We start from the raw sequence: 21,527 nt of genomic DNA on the forward strand, positions 1-21,527 counted from the left end.
ATAATTAAATATCTGAATTCAATTACTTCATAAAAAACACTTTGATTAAAAAAACTGCCAGATTAAATAGAAGTTTATGCAACTAATATTCATTAACTAATTTGATTTTATCCTTATATATATATATTTTAAATTTCTTCATCTCTCCCTTTAAATTGACAGTGATAAATCTACAATGACCAATTTTTCACCCTATTAATATAACAAGATTTTACGATACTTGCGTATCAGCCCATCTACCTTCATAGAAGTAAAAATATCTCCAGAATATAGCACCCACGTAGATAGCAATTCCTTATTTTTACCCAATGTCACCATTTCTTTATGTGTTCTTTCTATTGTATTGGAGTTCTAACCATTTTCTAAACAAATTGTGATATTTTTATCTTTACTTTTTACAATATACGCTTGCAGGATTTGCCTGCAATGAAAGAAACTGTGTTAAATTCTTATAAGAATACAGTGTTTGGCCTTAACATAAGTTCCTTAATAGAACAACTGCTTTGTATCAATTCTTAAAAGAGCAGCCACAAAATTTTCATCAGTACAAAAGAAAAAAAACCCACTCTGAAATAGGCTTACCGACTGATTTCCGAGATACATACCTAATTAAAACATAAAATAGTATATTGATATATGCATATTAATATTTCTCTTTTCCAATTAAAAGCAATCTCTTTCATCCAGTGCAAAAAGTTGCCAAATTAAGCTAAGGTGGTTACACATATTTGTAAGTACCAATTTTACTCGACTTTAATTAATTGCAATAAGTTTTAACCTATATTCAGACACAATATGGGATGAGAAACTCACTGTGATTTTCTGCAATTTTTCAAATTATACACTTAAAAACAAGATAAAAATTTTATTAAATAAAATTACACATAATAATTTCAACCTCTCCTAATCACTCAACATAAAAAAATGACATGATAGACCTAGAACTGGTAACCACCAATAGAAACCAGCCACTCTCTTTGAAACATGAAACAGTAAAGAAGTGTATCAACTTCAAAGAAAGTGATATTATCTGTTTAAGATTCAAATAAGTTGGCTTAAAATGATTCACAAAATTTACATAAACCCTTAAATAAAATAAATACTGCTAGAACAAAAATATAAAAACACTAACTTTATTATTGGTAATAACACGTGATGGCAGGAATTTATGAAGTCCAATATCTCTCTCAAGAAATTCAAAATTAGATTTCTTGTCTAATGCAACATGGGTCATATCTTTGAAAAACCTCCTAAAGTTAAAGGTAATAAAATTTCATGTGTATTAATTGAAAGGTAATACAGACCTGAAAAAGTATGACAAACAAACAAAAGAATAAATAAATAAACAATGAGGAACAAAAAATAACCAAAGCCAATGCTTAAAAAAAAAAAAAAAAAAAGACAGCTTTACACAAATTTGCTTTTATACACATGAAAAATTATATACACAGGGGCCTCAAAAAAGAAGTTCTCTTAAATCTGCACATACTTCTAATTATAAAAGTTTTCAGTATTAGGTGTAGAATTTTACAAAAACGTTAAAAACTGGTGGTTAGAAATTTCTAAACACAAAATTTAATTTTTTTTCCCCTGTCCGCTTTAACAAAGTACTATTAGCAAAATGCTCACAATGCTAACTTAAGCATAAAATTGTCCATACCTTTCTAGGTAAAATTCACTGACATACCCAACAACCTATTTATTGGCACATCGCTTTTAAATGCTTATTATTAATAATAATCAGAAATATTTCTATACAAATTTAGGAAGCACAAAATAAAACATGGTTGATGATCAAGAGATGATTTTTATGATAGACAATATTTCATGAAGATATTCAGTACTAGTTATTAATTTCATACGGACCCAATGAAGCAATTAATTATAAATATCAAGGTGAATTTTTAATGTAAAGACACACGATTTTGTTTTTAATCTTGAAGCATAATGGATACTTTGCTAATTACGTTTCCTACTGCACGAGGAACCACATTTTTGTTTACAAAATCTTACTACTACAGGTCCTAAAACCACTTTCATAAAATTCCCACCTTATTTTCTAAAACTTTTCAATTAAAAGTCCATGTCTAGGATCAATAAGAGATATTCTAAAAGTAAAAAGGTATTCTTATTAGGAATATTAATTTCCTATTGTTAAAGTATTTAGCCATTCCTGTTATTAAAGTAGCTTTCCCATTATTAAAATATCTAGTTATCATAGTAAATTCATGCTCATTAAATGTAATTTGTACTTCTTCTTCTTCTTTTTTTTTTTTTTGGTTAAACATTTTTTAAAAATTTATATACAATTTTAATTAACTTTTTACATTCAGAGCACATATAAGCATAAAAATCATTTTTAAGACTTCATAAAAATGTGTCATGATTACATATATGCTTTGTTCAGTATGTATCTGTATGATTAAATGCAGCTATTTTACATGCTAATGTGAGATCAATAATTATAAACTAATTAACACTTACCTTATTTCAATACAACATAACTGTATAGCTAAGTCTTGGTCAATTTCTATATCAAGACTAAGATAATCATTTTTTACCTGAAGGAAAAATAAGCAAATAAAACAATCTACAAGATTTAAAAAAATTGAAAATTGTAAAAAATTACTTTTCAGTAAACTTTATTTTCTAAATCTACATGAAATACACAAGAAAGAAGCTACATACTTGTTCATAAAAGTACAGAAAAGTCACTTTATCTTGTTCAAACATATCCCTCAAATCTTTAGGAACATATCTAACACGTAACTCTAATCTAAAAAGAAATTCACTAGTATTAGAAAACACTTCCATTAAAATAAATTTCATTTAAATCAATCATCTGCTCAGTCTTATTATAATACAAAAAATGACAAACTGCAAAGAAATTTTAATTATACACTTAATAAAACTGAAAAATTAGTAAACTACATTTCTCTCTATAAAATACAGCATTTTATTAAAGAATTTACAAATGTTAAAATATATCCATTTAGAAGTTTCACATCTTGATATGAATTATTATTGTATTATGCCTTTCCATATTTTCAACAATATATTCTAATGCATAACATATGGAATGCTACAATCAATACATGGAATAAATATACTGATTTATAATAGTTTAGAACATTTTTTCACAAATATTTAACTAAAGGAAATAAAAGTTAATTATACTTAAAAATATTAAAGTTAATACATTTAAAGTTGGGTACCCACCAGCGGCCGAGCGGTAAAGTCGCTGAACACTGGTAGTTTGGTCCGAGGTTCGAATCCCGCGAACGGGCTGGCTGCATGGGCGTTTTTATGGTTTTCCCCATGTGTAACGTGTGTACGAGCCAGTTCCCCTTAGAAAGTCCTCCACAAAGGCATCCATCCCCTTAGACAGATAGCCCTAGTGTGCTTAACCAAACCATTTAAAGTTGATAAATTAAAGTTAATAATTGAATGTAATTAAAATTGAAGTTAATAAATTAAAGTTATTATATTTAAAGTTATAAGGGTTTGCAGCAATTATTTACACTAAATTATGAATAATGGGATCAATTCTATTATAAGGTAATACAGTAGTAAAATACCTCTTAATCTAAGAAATAATGTCTCTTGAGTTAGAAATGTCAATGAGCAAAGAATTAAATTTTATGTTTTGCACATTTAGAACAGTTTTGGGAAGTATTCTTGATATCCTTATCTATACAATTCCAAAACATGCAAGGTCTCACAATTGCTTTCATCTTTACAGTCCCTGAGCTTCCATGGTGCAACTCATTCAAAACGTTCCCACAGTATTGTTTTGAAATACAAACACGCTGCCCATACAATATACAGCCATCTTGGAGACTGTACTCCATCTCCCTTCCTTTCAATTCACCATAGCTCTGAAGTATTTGCAGCAGAGGACTGAGTTCTGTATCAATTTCGGTTTCTTTAGCCAAATCTCAGGCAGAGATTGGAAGAGTTTAAATCTGCTGTAACTGAAAAATTGTTACATCATCCTGAACTGTTGCTCTGAGTTTGTTGGTAAGCGTGATAAATAGTTCGCATTACCACGCTAGTTTGTTTCATGGTAAATAACGTTGAATTGGAATGACTGTAAGGCCAAGGCATAGTGCAGGAGTCTTGTTGCTGCCAAAACTGGCATGTCTTTCTTTGAGCCAAAGATTGCAACAAGAGGTTTATAATCCATAATCAAAGTAAATTTCCTGCGTTTTAAGGAGAGAAAAATCTTTTTAGTTTTCCAAATGATTGATAATGCTTCTTTATCTGTTTGATAATACTTTTTCTACTTTTCAGTCAGTGTTCTATAAGCATATGCAATTGGCCTTTCCATTCCATCAGGAATGCTTGTGAGAAAGTACCACACCTAACCCCACTAGTGATGCATCAGTTGCCAAAGTTAAGGGTAACTTTGGATCATAATGCATCAAAACTTTCTGTGCACACAATTTTTTTTCAATGTTTAGAAAAGCCTCCTGACAATCCCTCATCCAAATCCATTTTGAAATTTTCTTAGTTAAGGGATTTGAGACTGTCACTTAATTTGGGCTAAATTTTCCATAAAAATGAACCAATCCCAAAAAACTTTGAATTTTCTGGACATTTATAGGTCTTGCGACTTTTGCAATCACTGATATTTTTTCATTAATTTATGTAAACCATTGGCATCGATTTTTATGACCTAAAAATTTTATCTCATCCTGAAAAAATTTGCTCTCTCCCAAATTTAGTTTTAGTCAATGAGTTTTACATATTTTGAAGAAATTTTTAAAGTATTTAAATGTGCCTCTTCATCAGACCCTGTTATTCGCACATCATCCATGAAGACATTACACCCTTCCATGCCTTGGAATAGTCTGTCAATGCTAGATAGCCAGCTCTGCATTTAGCCCAAACATTAATCTCTTACTCTTATATAATCCTTTATGTGTGTTTATTGTTAGCAATTTTTGAGTTATCAGGGTGTATCTTCATTTGTAAGTAAGCATGTTTAAAGACAATTTTTGAAAAATGCTTTCCACAACTCAAACAAGAAAATATATCCTCAATAGTTGGCAAAGGGTGTTGATGTGTAACAATGTTTGGGTTTACTGTCACCGACTAATCGGCACAGAATTGTATAGAGCCGTCCGGCTTAACTACTGGTACTACCAGTGTTGCCTATTCTGATGTTTCAACCTTTTCAATTATGCCCTCATTTTCCAAGTGATCAATTTCCTCATCTATCTGGCCTTTTAATGCAAATGGTACCCCTTTAGCTCTATAAAACTTTGGTGAAACATTCAGCTTTAATTCAAGTTGAACCTTATAATTTTTTATCTTCCGTAATTTTTCGTCAAAAATCTCCTTATACTGTTCCAATAATTTTATTCACACTAAATTTTTTAGAGACAGATATTGACTTTATTGAGGTCCAATCTAAATGTATCTCTAAAAGTCATTCTCGACCAATGTATCAAGGATTTTTTAACAATGTAAAGACTCAATTTTTTATTTTGACCTTTATATTCTAAATTACCTGTAGTAAATCATAAGGGTATTAGTTTTTCACCGTTATATGTTTCAAATACCAGACTTGTATTTTGAATTTTTTTTTCGAAATTTGCCAGAAATTTTTTAATTTCATTACCGATACTGCACCTCCTGTATCCAGTTCCATAGCTACCTGTTTCCCTTCTATATTCACTTGGGCCAGTATGGGCAATTTCATTTTTTTCACCTGACTAAAATTTATGCTGTTTATAGGAAGTGTATTTTCATTTCCCACATCTAGTTGCCTTTGTTTGGCTTTCTTTCAGCATTTTTAGTGCTAAAGCATGCTCTTTCAATCTGCCCAATTTTCTTACAAAATCTGCAAGTACTTGTCTTAAATTTACAAGAATTTCTATCATGGTCAGTCCTCGTACATCGCGAACATATTGTCACCACCTGCTACCCTGTCTTTAGTGTATATATATTACATACAACACTGTATTTATCCACATGACACTTTATGATAAACAAGACATATTGCACTGTACATAAAAGCTTACAAATAAACACTTACAACTTCAATGACCAGCACTTACGGTCTTCTACATCCACACTCCATTTGCGGGCTACCCGATGCTTGATGCATATCAGTTCTAAATTCAATTATGATTAAATTCTTGATACACCACAGTGAATTTCCTCATGAAACAGTTTGGCTTCAGTCATCAGCACTGGATCAGTGAACAAATGGTCTCACAGCAATGTTGCCTCATTCATTAAATGATCACTCGGCCATGATTGTCACTTTTAGCATAACAAAGATGTTTATGTAATTAATTGTGAATGAGATGTCAGAATTCACAAAAATTTCAAAAAGTTTGTTTTTTATGTCACATACTGCTGCTTTTCTAATGTCGTTCTTGCATAATTTTGACATGGATATGTGTTTATCCATATTTTACATCAATTCCACTTTTTGTTTGATTGATAACAAAACAGGCTTTTTCTCCACAGATCCTGCTGTAATTCAGATTTTAAAACACTTTTCAACATAATCAAAAATTCAAATGAAACAAAATCAAAAGTGCTAACTCCCACAACCACTTAGAGCCTTGAAGAGTTATTGTGAAAGCTACATGAACCATGCATAGTTGCACACAAGCAACAGGATGGTTGCAGCTAACACCAATTAGTGCTCTCATTGGTAACTGAGTGATTCATTAGCCAACAGGTATTTGGAAAGTGATTTGTAAGAATTGCAATTGGGAGAAAAGCTGCTTTCATGGCACACCAGCTTTTTCATTCAATATTATATTCACCATCCCTAGATTTTGAAAGATAAAAAAATTATAATCCCCCCCGGTGCTCTGGAGGTTCAGATATTGGACATTCAAATTTTGGACTTGATAATGTATAGGTTTAATTTAATAATATTTAAACGTCATTATCCATTTAAAATGCAACATGAACTCCATACAATAAACAAATATTAAAGCATATGTATTACCTCCATTCATCAGCAGGATAATACGAATACTTTTCAAGAACGTGAAACATTGCTGTGTCTGAATGCAGCCAGTGTACTTCATTAGAAATATTGTGCAACAGTCTCATTCCATAAATTGATTCAAAGGAATGTAGTGAATCTGATAGACGATTTGTAACAACATTGATTACATCCTAAAATATGAAAGTGAAAATACGAAATTATTATTAAACAAATATAATTATTCATTTTATATAAATAATTACTATTAATTTCACATAAATAATCCATTTATTTAGACAACTAATAAGAAATCATCATCAATCAATTTTAGTAATACATTATTCAAAACCTTATCTGTATTAGAACATATTTAAAAAAAATCTAAATGCGAAATAATGACAGAATATTAAAACTTATTAAAAACTGAAACATTTAATATAAAATAAAAAATAATAATACCGTATACACTCATGTAATGTCCACACATTTTTTACTAAAATGCAGGTGCAGACATTACACGGGTCATTCAAATGTCGTGCTTTTTCTCATGAGTAATTTTGGGTGTTAATTTCATTTGAAACAGCCAAGTTAATTTCTAAGGGGAAGAAAATGGCATAAGTAATAAAAGTATCAAATTTAATGTTGTCTAATAAGCTAACTAAAATTTACAAATTCACTTTCTCCCATCCGCGTATTAGTTCGCACAGGAGCACAGTATAGAGGCAAAAATTAACCATTGCTTTAAATTTTAATATTTACTTCTACATAAATTAAATAAACGTTCATTGTTTTAATATTTCCACACATTATTTTATGTACCGTATGAAAATCCATTTTGTTACATCATTCGCTACAACCAGCCTTCACTTGTCTTGAATTGTGATGTAGGAATGTCTTCTCATGCTGCAGCAAGCACTCTTATTTAGCACATTTCCCGTGTTACTGCATATTCTTGAGCATGCATATCACGAACATACACAACTTCTTTTTTCCCAAGTTCAGAAAATTGCCAGTTGTTTGCTCCAACTGCTCACACACCTTTCGTCCAACTTATTTATTCTTGCTGCTGCTCTTTTTCCATTTTCCTGCACAAATTCTATGACTTTCAGTTTAAAAGCCACTGTATAGCTGCTGTATTTTCCCATTTCAAGCATGCTACTAGTTAACTACCACGAATTCCAAATAATACTATGAATGAAAAGAGAAAGCTTGAAATATGTGAATGCTTCAAGCAGGAAGGAGGGAAGAGTAATTAATTTTTTAATTACAGTAGAATTTTTACTTTTCTAAGAAGTGTTTCGGAAACTGTACTATAGCATTTATTACCCTGTTCATTTTTCAGAATCAAAATATTCCTAAGTTACCAAAATGGAAAATAATATCACTTTAAATATGGTAGAAGAGAATAAAAGTGGTTTATTTAAATGTTATTTCTTATATATAATTTTAATATATTACTATGATTTTTATGATAAATATCAATGTTCTTGTGTTTGTAAGAAAAATCATCAAAATTTCGCAAATCTCCTAATAAAAAAATTATGTATACAAACTGATATTGAAATCGCCAGAATGTCACCAAATTTCGCACTGCGTACTTTCAAAAGAATTCAAACGTTAAACTATTAAAATACACTAGTGTGCAAAAATTAAGGACGAGATGGTTTTTTCAATATAACTTTGTACAAAAGCTTTCCAAATCAACACATTTAATACCGTAAGATCCCCAATATGTAAGGACATGAGTAATGTAAGCAACACTTACTAAAAGAGAAATCAGAGGGATAAAAAGAAGCTTTATTGAAAAAGTAGCATGGAATGCAATGCGACTGAAGGCCGAAACATCCCTGTGATGGGTGTCCAGCAAGAAACATCCGGTCTTTAATAGGCGATATGATCTCCCCTGACTGCTAGGCAGGTTTCACAGCGTCTGCCCATGCTGAGAATGAGGATGTCAAGGAGTTGTTGAGGCACTGCTGCCCATTCGTCTTGCAGCTCCAATCGAAGCTCCAGAATCGTTACTGGTGGTAAGGTACGAGCTGCTAAGCGTCTGCCTAGAAAATCCCATACATGCTCGATGGGATTCAGATCCGGAGATCGTGCCGGCCAATCCATACGTTCAATATCTTCATTCTCTAAGAGCTGTTCGGCAGCTACTGTGCGATGACATGGTGCATTGTCGTCCATGAAAAGGAACTGCGGACCCATAGCGCCTCTAAAAAGACGCACATATGTAAGAAGAATCTCGTTACAATAATGGGTCCCGTTAACTGAACCTGCGTCGAAGATGTGTAGGTCTGTACGACTACCAAGCATGATGCCTCCCTAAACGAGAACACCGCCACCTCCATACCTGTCCCTTTCAATGATGTTCGAGGGATGATTGCGGCTTCCCCGCTCTCTCCAGATGAATATGCGATGAGAATCGCTACTCAGACTCAATCTGCTCTCATCTGTAAAGATTACTCGTCCCCATTCATTGTCTCTCCAATTCCGGTGTTCCCGGCACCACAGAGAACGCCTTCTCCAATGGGCAGGCGTTAGAGGTACACATCGTACAGGGCATCGTGCAAACAGACCACCAACGTGTAGTCTTCGGGCCATGGTAAAACGCGATATCGGTCGTCCAGTCGCCTGTGTCGTGTGTCTAGCGATTTCTCCTGCTGTCTGCCACCTGTTTTTTATGGTCTGTAAGGCAATATACTGGTCATCTGCGGTTGTGGTTCCTTGTGGACGACCACTACTAAACCCCCGGATAGCTGTTCCTGTAGTTTGAAATTGTCTCCAACGTTGTGAAACGATGCTGTGAGCAATTCCGAACTCTGCAGCCACACTTGTCACACTGCGGCCTTCCTCCAACTTCCCAATGATTCGACCTCGGGTAAAAGCATCCAGATGTCGTCTAACGGATTGATTATTCGCCATTTCTCGCTGAGGCAGCAACTCGGTGTGATTTTAACTGCTATACCGCGTGCAATCTCTTTACCAGAAATACTGATCTTACACCGACAACATGCTTTATACTACTCAGACACTCCCCCATTACGTCTACCTGCATATCTGCGCATGTGCTACAGTACATCACCTTACTTAATCTCCTGATTGGTCTTTCTGTTCTCTCTGCCTCTTCGTTCAGCTGATATGCTAATTTTTCGACTTCGTCCTTAATTTTTGGACACCAGTGTACATATTTGTCAAGGCATAGCCAAAAATATTCCTCCAAAATATTTATTCACACTCAACATGGCAGTCTTAAAAAAGCATAAATTAAGGACTTTAAGGGCCAAAAATCGTTTTAAAAAACTTACAACTTCATTTCATTTTAATACTTCAGGTTGGATTATTTACTTTTAACAGGAAGGAGAAAGATAAGAGATAAATAAGTGAAGCAACCAAGTTTTTTTTGCACTGTGAGAAATGACATAATGCATTCATTCAACTCTCTTATCTAACATTTGGTAAAAAAAAAGAATTTTTCTTGCAAAAGAACATTCACAGATGTAAAGCAAAGTTTCCATGAGGTGGTGCAACAATTTTAGAGGTCTCAAAGCCCTTGCAAATCCAAATATCCACTTTATTTGGAAACGGCTGATGGAACACTTCAAAAACAGGTACCATCTACAAAATTTATAATTTATTTTGAGATTTTTTAATGGTAGCTGAGGATTACATACTTTTAAAAGGTAAAATTAATGAAAGAAGAATACATAAAAACAAAGATAAAATTACACAATATGTAAAAATGGATGAATGATAAAATAAGAGTAAAAAAAAAAAAATCAATTAATTAAAAGTAAAAATAAAAATCAGATTCCTGAATGAGTTTTAGCTTCAAATACTTCAAAACCATTTTCTGGTTTATATTGTTCCCAACTTCTTCATACATACCTGTTGGAATCAGAAAAGGTAGAAATCCACCCTCTTTATTCTGATACAGTTGATCTTTGATCAAAGCCATTTTTACCTCATTTGAATTTTTTTATTGGAGATTTTGTTAAAAGTGTATCAAAAGTGAGTGCCTCGTTATTTGCGATTTTTAAAGGAACACATTTTTTACATTCAAATGCTTTCCTCATGTTATCTCTTTGAAGATCAGAAAGATACCCATTTGTTTTAAGATAATGTCTCATAAATGTGGGAAAAAAATTATTATAATATTTCTCCACAAAATCATTATCCACTTCCAGAAAAATTATAAAAGTCCTAAAGGCCACAGTCATAAAAATTTAATTATACTCAAATATAACAACTGATTTACCTTCACAAGAGTTGTTTCACCAAACTTAACAATGTTGAAATTTCCATTACTCAAATAAACTTTAAGCGTTGTTTTCTCCACTTTATCAGCATTGCAGTTCAAGTCTGAACTTGGCATTTTTGTATCCTGTGAACGCATACATTCTGGTACACTAGCATCATCCAGCATCCTAAGAATCAAAATAATCTAATTAAAAATCTATTAACAATAATTTTACATATAAATAATTATCAGCAACAAAGTGGTAAGAACGACAAATCAGAGAATATGAAAATGCATCAGGATATAACGTTAAAGACGTGAATACAATAACACCTGAACATTTCAGAAGTTTTGCCTTTCTTTATCATGTATTACGAAATTACTCAAAACTAGAAATACGCTCACTGCTATCAGAATTATACAAATATGATGTTTAGCTGACAAGGAGAAAATATTCCATAATTCGTAAAAAATTTATCATAATTTATACATGACGCAAAATCAAAGGCAAAGGAAAAAAGTTAAAAAAACCAGATTTGTAACAGTTTTGGAAAATAGAGTTTGCAATTCAAATTATTTGTCAAAATTGAACAGATTATAATGAATAAGGAAGTTTTCAAGGAAATCTAGCTCATCAGCTATTGAAGTTTCCTGGTAAGTTCTTCAGAAAGAAGAATGGCTAGCAGATGAACAATAATTAATAATATAATATTTCTTTATATTCCTTTTAATGATATAATTTTAAATTATTTAACATATTCACAATTCTCATAGTTTGACTGCTAAGTTATGTTACATATATTAGTGACATTAAAAAATCTCCAATTTACCAAGTCTAAAATTAATGCCAAAGAAAGTTTATACTGCTGCCATCACTTATATTTATCAAACTGTTGCATCTCTAATATCATTATGATTACAATTTTACAAGGTAAAATGAAATTAGGATGTAATAGAAAAATACTGAATCAGAATAACAACTGGAATGCTACATTCTTGTTGGATTAAAAACCAGAATATTTTTCCAGCCTTGAGTTGATTTACATTGAGTTGATTTTAATATACTGTTGCATTTTCCTTTTTCTGACACCAGTTGCTATGTTCTATCCCACTTCTGACACCAATTGTTACGTTATTTTCTTCATTCACGTTCATACGGGGTTCGTGTGGATTTGGAGTGAATAACGACGACACTTGATGAAGTATCGAGACACACTTTATTTGACAGGACAGCTCCAAAACAAGTTTTACAATCGTCGATGAACTACTATAAACACGCTGACACGATCAGCGACACAGCCTTCAGGTTATCAGACTATCACGGTGGAGACAGCTTCACTGCAAAGCACCAGAGTACAGCTCCCGACTCTGTTCTGTCGTTCTCGGAATTCCACATATTCTCGAGACTCCACGCTAAAACTCGATGCAGTCGCTGACACACAGAGCACAGCTCCCGACTCTTCAGTTCAGTCGTTCCCGGAGCTCAACACGCTCTCTCGACAATGCACTAACCGTGATATACTAGAAGACTTATATACTAGGTATACTTATATACTAGATGCACTCGACGACCAACTAAGCGCTAGACTTCGAGACACACTGCACGGCTGTTAACTCGATCGACTTCACACTGACTTACTAACCCGAGACTAACTATCTCGCACTCTAGACGAGACACTCTCTACTCGCCCTCTCGACAAGGCACGCACACACTGACTGCAGACCAGCAGGGTTTATATAGCTTTCGGCTTGTATTTGAAAACATTCTGCGCTAAACCGGCAATAATTCGTTCCAGAAGGTCCTCCATGCGTCCATGGTATATCGCCAATTTTGTCCCCAAATGTGGCAACCCTGCCTTCCCTTGCCATTTTAGGGCAACCCTAAAACTGCTTTGCAGAGAAGTCATCTTACCGCGCCTGTACAATTCGTAACACTGACCCCTCCCAAAGACTGCACGTCCCGGGCACAACCCTTGGTCAGCAGCCAAATTCGATACAATCCAAATGTTTTAAAAACATACAGGTAACATAACTAAAGAAACAAACATTTACATTACATACAAACTTTACACAGAAACTAGATACGAAAACTCACGAGCAAGAATCATGGGTACCCCTAAAAATGAGAAGCAAATATTTATACTATGTACGATACTATACTATGTATAAATATACTATGTACGAGTTATATACACAAATTAAACACATCACAATTCCAAATAATACAAATTAAAGTTTTGAATGAATTTCAGTCTCTGTCTTTTCATTAAAATATACCAGGGTTAAATACTTTTCCACTGCAGTCCTCAGATGTATTTCTGTTTTGCATATCACAGTCTGGAGATTCAGTTCTTTTAGACTTTTCATCCACAGGAAAATCTAAAACAATTCGTACACCACTCTGTAGATCACACACAGCATGCGTATAGTTCACCTTGGTATCTTTAGCAGATGGTACATCCTTATTTACCTCTATTTCCTGAAAACCAGTTCCGATGTTTGCATCAGGGTCATGAATAGAACCCAATTCTTCACAAACACAAGTATCGAGGTTTAGAATCAAGTCCTTATCTGCACAATCAGCCCTATTAGACGCGCACATAGTTTGTGAAGTGGGTGAATTTTCTTGCAATACTGAAGCACACTGCTTCAGCTGTACATCAGCTTCTTCAATCTCAGTATCACATGAACTTTCAGATGGTTCAACACTTGCTGACTGCGTTTTCATAACTTCACTATCAGTTTCGAAGAACTTAACAGTAGCATTTTCACTTCCTGTTACTTCCACTTCAGGCACTTGAGAATCAAAAGCTTCTTTCCCGTCTTTTATTTCTTCATGTTTTCATTCTTTTTCATTAATCCTGTTAGATGCTTCATCCATCATTTCTAGATCTTTCTCAGGCAGTTTGTTAGTTACTTCCTTCATTTCTTCACCCTTTGATTTTTCAGAAGCCACTTCTCTCATTTCCACATCATCTTTTATGGCTCCAGTTTCTTTCAAGCTCCACTTTCACCTGCTGCAGTTGATCTTGCACCTTTTCATGGCCAACATTTATTTCTTCTCATTGGGCTTTCTTCGCTTCCAGTCTGGCTTTCAACTCTTCCAGTCCGGCTTTGATTTCAGCCTTTATCTCCTCCTGCCCGGTTTGCATCTCAACCCTAATCTCGACTAAGAAGTCCATCAAAGTCTTCGTTTCTTCTGCCATGGCTTTCCTCTGCAGGCGGGTGACTGGCATTCACTCACAAATCCCACTTCTGACACCAATTGTTACGTACGGAGTTCTTAGATTTGGAGTGAATAACTACGACACTTGATGATATATCGAAACACAGTTTATTCGCCAGGACTTTATTTGTCAGGACAGCTGCAAAACACGTTTTACAGTCGACGATGAACTACTATAAACACGCTTAGTCACAACTACTATCAATCTAATGGTTAAATTGTACGACAACTGATCAGTAATGTTCATGATTTTAACAAGAATCAGTACTTTCTTATTATTACAGCTCCCATTATTTAAATGATGCTAACATGTGACACAAACCACAGCAATCCTATCCAAGTGACCTATAGTCTGCTCCTCACCACCAGAGCAGCTCAGAGTACAGTTGCTGCTTTAGCATAGTCCATAAATAAGAACGATAACAGGCTTAAGCCAACATCTGCATAGCATGACATAAGTGTTAGCAAGCTGGACTGGTAGCCCAGTCTGTCTGACAGTATTTAAGTGGCTTCGTTCTGCTGTTCAGCGTTGGGGGTCCCTGTTGATGGCAGATGTTTTTACCATCCCTTCAGAACGGGGACGTGGAATGCGAGTTGCTAAGTGTTCCTGTTGCCTCAGCTTAGCCTTAGCTCTTCGGTTCAACCGATAGGTTAGCAGTTTCTTAGATCGCTGCTAAGGGTTGGGGCATTTAAACTGTCTTATGGCAGCCTTGAACTTGCCAAGTCTGTAAGCCCCTTCCTGCTAGCATACTGTCTTAGTTGACTGAAAGTTATAACCAGTGCAGGAGTTCGTCTCTGGTGTTCTCATGAATATTTCATTCCAGAAGAGTATTATATACTGACTCCTGATTTTCGCACCCATCCATCATTTAAAGGCATTGGTATTCGTATCCAAGTGCAGCCAGATACTACAGCTCTACCTTGTTGAATAGAAATATATACTAGACGGCTCAAAAATTAACAAAAACACAGGCAGTGCTTTTGCTGTTTTGCGGGATCATATAGTTACACATCATTGGAAAGGTCAACGGTGATCTCAAAATTCAGTCTTCCAAGGTGAAGTGATTGCTATTGCACAAGCCTTATGCTACCTAATTACTTACGGCATTAAAAAAGCAGTTATAAAGACAGACAGTCGATCATCATTGCATGTTTTGGGTAATCCTGACCATCCATCTCCCATCATCCAAAACATTCAGCATAATCTAAGAGAGCACTTCCTCCATCAGCATAAACTTTAGTGGATCAAAGCCCATGCTGGGCATTATGGAGATGAAACAGTAGACAGTCTAGCCAAAGAGGCAGCTTCAGGCAATGCAGACAGTCAGGTCAATATCCCATGGCCCATTTCTTATCTAAAGAAATGCCTGAGATTGAAGGCTATTGGGCGGTGGCAAGGAGAATGGAACCAGGGCTCAACCGGTTGACGAACGCAGTATCACATAGCGTATCTGGACACTGACCGTATCGTTTCCAACCCTCAGCTCATCCGATTTATCACTGGCCATGGTCCATTTTGCAAAACGTGGACACAGCCATACTGAGTTCTGCTGCTGAGGAGATACTGGGTCCCCAGAGCATTACCTGACCACTTGTCCATTGACAACTGATCTTGATATTCAGCTGCCAAGTACCAACAGGATTTTCTGCAAATTTATCATAAAGCAAGCAGAGATATCTGATTACAAAAATTGTCAATTTAATAGACAAAATGTCTGTGCGGGGCATGGCCTTATGTCAGATAGCATAAATTCCCCTGCTGCCATATATGTTGAAGGGGTGCTATAGATAGTGGTGGACGTAGTGCTATACTGATTGTAATACATTGGGGGTACACTCAGACCTCCTGGCGACAACCGTTTGGTAAAGGGATAGTATCCACATCCTCTGTTCTCTCTCTCTCTTCTGTCTTATTTGAACATGAAAATGTGCGATGCCGATGCATATGTAAAATTAGATGCATTCGACAAATTTCTTGATTTTTATTTTGTGTCTACTGTTGCAATAGTAGTAATTTATGCAACATTTATCATTCTTGTTGTTATTGTTTTTCTACATAAAAAAAAGTTAAGTGCAGTTACATATTATGTTAAACTTAGGTAAACTTTTTAATTCGGAAAAGCAACGATCTGAGCATAATTACTCGAAAACTGTTTACCTCTCGTGTTTGAACCATTGTCGTATTCTTGGCCACGTAAATTACTAATATCTAAACCATTTTCCTCTAAAGTCTTTAATAAGAATGTTGCTTGACATTCACCTGTCGTATCTGTTGAACACAAAATACTAAAAAACCTTTCTTCAATACTCATGTCTGTATTTTCTACAAATTGTTATCTGCTCTTGATGAGTGGCATCAGGGGAACAATCAAGTAAAACCGAAAAATACTTTGCCTGTTTCATCTTACTTAAAATAATTTGCTTTATATTATCCCCTAATAAGCTAATTGTTTCATTTAGAATTTTATCTTCAAGGTAATGAAGCATATTTTTTTAGTTTAAATTTTATTAATATATACAGACATGATAGGGTCAAATTTTGTGATCATGTCTATACAAATTAAAAAATTATTTCTTTTGAATAACTTGTTACTGGAACCATGAAAGGCTAAGATTTGTTTCGCTAAAAACTGAATGGCATAGATACCGTATTTGACAGCATATAAGACGCACCCTTATTTAGAAGGCCACACACAAGGAAAAAAAGTTTCAATAGTCCGTGCAACAGCGTGGTACCACAATAACTTAAAATGTGTTTTCTTTTAATTCTCACGTTTCGTAAAAGACAAATAAACAATCATTCAATGCAATTACTAATCATATTTTTATTAAGGAAAATTAACAAACGGCAAGCTATTTTGAACATGATATGTAAATTTCAATAATGAATAAATGAATGAACGGCAAGCAATCAAACATAATACAAAATAAAGCAGAAACAACAAAAAACACAGATTCAAGGAAAATGTTGAATATCATGAAATTAAACTTTAATCACTTTCAAAACCATAAAAATCCTTTTCACTATCATCATCATCGAAAACGAGAATATCGTCATCACTACTGTTTCCGTTATCGCTAGTATCACCTTCTTTGAATAATGTGTCGTCTTCTGTTCCGTCAAGAGCATTACTGATTCCGCACTTCTTAAAGGACTTAACATTTACTTCAGCCTTTATGTCCTCCCAAGATCTTTTTACCCACTCGCACACTTGTGAAATAGAAGGACGCTTCATTCTACCCGAGGGTGTGAGGGCGTGATGTGGCTCTCCTATCCACTTGTTCCATCGTTCTCGTACTTTTTCCTTAAATGGTTTATTCACTGATACATCTAAAGGCTGCAATTGGCTAGTCAGTCCACCAGAAATGACAGCTATCTAGGTTTTTAATTTTCTCGCTTTACTCTTTATGGTTTCAGTTCTATGGGCGATAAACTGATCCAAAACTAAAAGAGGGTTTTCTTAAGAGTCCACCAGGTCGCCTCGCCCATACGTTCTGTAATCACAGTTTCATTCCAGCTTCGTCCATCCAGCCTTTCGGATGAACATGAACAATCACACCCATTGGAAATTTTTCTTTCAGATGAGTTTTTCTTTTGAATATGAAAAACGGCGGTAGTTTTGTGCCATCAGCACAACATGTTAGAACTACCGTATATCGGGTTTTTTTATGACCTGTGGTTTTTATGGTTATTGATTTAGACCCTCTAATACTTACAGTCTTGTTGGATGGTACATCAAATGTGAGTGGAATTTCATCTATATTTCCTATTTGACCGAGCTCAAAAGAAGTTTTCTTGCATGCATTTATAACAAACCTATGAAATGCTAGTATTTTTTTTTTTCATAATCTGCTGGCATTTTTTGTGCAATAGTTGTTTTTGTGCACATTGATAAGCCTTGCCTTTTCATGAACGTGTAGCACCAGCCCTCAGACCCCGAAAAGTTTTGATTCCCATGTTTTTCTGAAAATCCTTTGGCCTTATTGATTATCATTTTGGTTGAAACACTTACCCCAGATTTCCTCTTATCTATCAACCACATTTTTAAGGCATTTTCAAGTTCAGGACAAGATGGAGCTGGGCATCGAAGGTTATGTTTTTGTTTTTTAGCAGTCTTCAGTTTATCTTCCTGCAGTCGCCAAGTACGTATCATTTTTTCGATAGGTGGTGGACCGAAATGCCTTGCTGCTGCTCTGTTTCTATGCACTTTGGCATAGTTTAACACTCCTAGTTTATACTGAATTGTATAACTTAATCTCTTGTTTCCTGTAGTCATATTTTCCAGGGTATTTTTTTTTTAAACAAATAGCTTTAAGCACCGATACCAACACATTTATACAGAGTAGTACCAATACTGACACGTGTGTCGGCTGAGTCAAATAAAGTCTATGTAAAGAAGGAAATGCTCCACAGATGTAATGTGACCGTTGAACCTGTTCGAACTTCGACATCAGCTTCGAGCTTTGGCACTTTTTGGCGACAGATATTTCACGCATGCGCAAAATAATTATGGCAGATGTAGAAAAAGTTATGTGTGTCTAGATCTTTATCCAAGCTAAATATAGCATTCAGTATTGAAAGTTAACCTGTGTCCTTCACGTATAAGACGCAGGTAACTTTTTGAGACCAAATTAAGGAAAAAAAGTGTGTCTTATATGCCGTCAAATACGGTAATTCTTTCAATAACATCGCGCCAATGCTTAATATCTTTTTTTTTTAATAAATTTTCAAATTCTGAATCAACAGGTTTATTCTTTCGTAATTGTTCTAAGAAATTGAACAAAGATGTAGATTCCAGAAATACATTTAATTTGTTTCAGGAATTTTTAAGTCCTCGTTTAAGTGGCTCCAGTCGTTAAATTCAGAACTACTCAGTTTTACGTTGCTGAAACTGTTAAAAAATTTGTAACAAAAACAATACACATATTTTTTTTCAGCAGAATTTAGCAACTAATCCCTTTTAACTCTTTCGTTGTTTGGCAATATTCGACAAAAGTACATGTAAAAAAAAAATTTACGTCCATTTTTGTCTTTTGGGAAATTGAAATTCGAAACCAGGTTATCCAGGACTATTTTCTATTAAAGCGTGAACTTGGGATTGCAGTAATGGACTTAGGCATAATCCGGAATCACCAGGCACAGGCAAATGCGTATATCTACTGCATTAAGTGTAGGTTTAACTAGTAAACATAAAATAATAATAAATATTAATCATAATAAATTATTGTAAAATCAATAATTAATAAAAATCAATCAAACAAAAACATCCACGAGAACTTAATGAAGTTTAATATAAAATATTTACATTTTTGGAAAAACAAAACATTTATTCAGTTTTTGAAAAATAATTTCTTTGCATTGGCTTTTTTAGCATCAAACTGTTAACAAACTGTTCAATGTCGTCCATTTTGTTATTCATTTCACAATTGGAAATGTGCGTCTAAATAACTGCACATACTCTTTATGATGTTAATTATAAGAGCATTAAATTTACAGATGCAATTAAACATTATTAAAGATGCTCTTAGAGTGGAAAAAATCATGTCAGCAGATTTACTAAGTAATCAGTATTTCAGAAATTATTAAACAAATTTATACTATAAGTTATTTGTAACTCTTTTTGCTCTACACATAAAATACGCTTTCCATATTAAGAAGATTATGGAAAGTGGAATTAACCCTCAATACAATAATCACTATTAGCTGTTAAACTGGTTCATTATGCAAAATTTATGCTTGGTTTTAAAATTTTCAGTTAATTATACTTAAAACTATTTCAATAAAATATTACTAATAAAAGTTAGATCCAGAGTATTTCTAAATATTATAGAACTGTAGTTACAGCTTTAACTCACTGCACAGACTCACCAGTATATATAAATTCAAATTTTATGATTTATTACACTAATACTAGATGAAAATTTATTACAGTATTTTCAATTTTCTCGGAATATTTTTTTAAATAAAATTAGAAGGATAACTTTCGATTTCTTTGTTAAATTCGATCTACTAAATAGATATTCCAGATAAAAACATTTTGATGAATGACTAATAAGTTATTAAAAAAATCTATTGCGAAAACGCGTACAAAACATTTACATTCTTCAAATAATGCATTTTATTAGATGAAAGCATATTGCCATTTAAAGCAGAAAAATAATAAAAGAACGAAATACTGATCCAAATTTAAAATACAAAGTGCTTCTTTAAATATATATAATTGAATTTTTTTGTAGAAGAAAAAGTAAATGATGAATTACCTTAAATGTTTTTTCATAAGCGGGCTATATCTGTACACAAAACTACTACTAATTGTTTCATAAGGATCTTGTACAACAACGGCCGGTGACATTTGGAGGGAACAACAAATAGACGAACGACAAAAACTCATGCTCAGCTGCGACTATCATCGCAAGCTGAGCCGCGAAGACTCACTCCCTCCCAGCCTTGAGGATAGCGCGATTAGAAATACCCTTCTGCGCTCTCTGCAAGGAACGTAATTCGGCTACCACATTTGGCGCTATTTTGCCAGCAGAAAAGGTTAATATTTTTATAACTACGTTCATTGCGCACTGTTTTAACACGTGGAAGAACAAAACGGAAAATTGGTACACACATTAAAATTTACATGTGAAGAAGCTTTCAGTATATTTTACGGTTGAAAATACAAATAAATTAACCATTAACATTACGTACAATAAGTATCACCTCAGTTTGTTTTAAAGAAATTAAAAATACTAACGTTTTCAGCAAGTTTATTCTTGATTTATGTTTTTCTGCTCTATTTTCTATTGCAGAACATTCAGCTTGCAGTAATTTAATCAAAAATTATATATTTACATGTTTAATTTCAAATGTTACATGAATCAACAGATTTATATCCCTTCTATTTGGGGAGGGGAGGAGTGGCATTATTATTAGTTTTTAATTATGAAGTGATATAGAAACATAATATTTATACACATCCTAAACAAACAAAAAAAAAAAAAAAGATTAGAAGATGTATATTTACATATTAAAAACATTATTATTAAATAGCGTAAGATTTCTAATGTGAAGAATATAATTGTTTCATTTTAGAAAATCTTTTGTTATAGTAACT

The 21,527-nt window shown here is 33.8% G+C and overlaps 1 protein-coding gene across 6 annotated transcripts in view; it reads right to left on the bottom strand.

The window, feature by feature from the left end:
• The window catches only part of LOC118192492 (focal adhesion kinase 1-like), a 194,109-nt gene that overhangs the window by 80,675 nt on the left and 91,907 nt on the right, over positions 1-21,527 (bottom strand). For 5 of the 6 annotated variants that reach the window (XM_035363485.2, XM_035363487.2, XM_035363484.2 and 2 more), the window contains 5 exons: positions 11,217-11,385; positions 6,977-7,149; positions 2,689-2,776; positions 2,485-2,561; positions 1,133-1,250 (listed from right to left, as the gene is read on the bottom strand). In XM_035363485.2, the coding sequence (XP_035219376.1) occupies positions 1,133-1,250; positions 2,485-2,561; positions 2,689-2,776; positions 6,977-7,149; positions 11,217-11,385 (625 nt within the window). Of the gene's footprint in view, positions 1-1,132; positions 1,251-2,484; positions 2,562-2,688; positions 2,777-6,976; positions 7,150-11,216; positions 11,386-20,685; positions 20,876-21,527 lie in introns of those variants that run through there. The other variant, XM_035363486.2, reaches the window with a different exon arrangement.

This window comes from Stegodyphus dumicola, chromosome X1 (genome assembly GCF_044657685.1).
Source record: "Stegodyphus dumicola isolate Sdum_Otavi_A_Nest chromosome X1, ASM4465768v1".
Lineage (NCBI taxonomy): Eukaryota > Metazoa > Arthropoda > Arachnida > Araneae > Eresidae > Stegodyphus > Stegodyphus dumicola.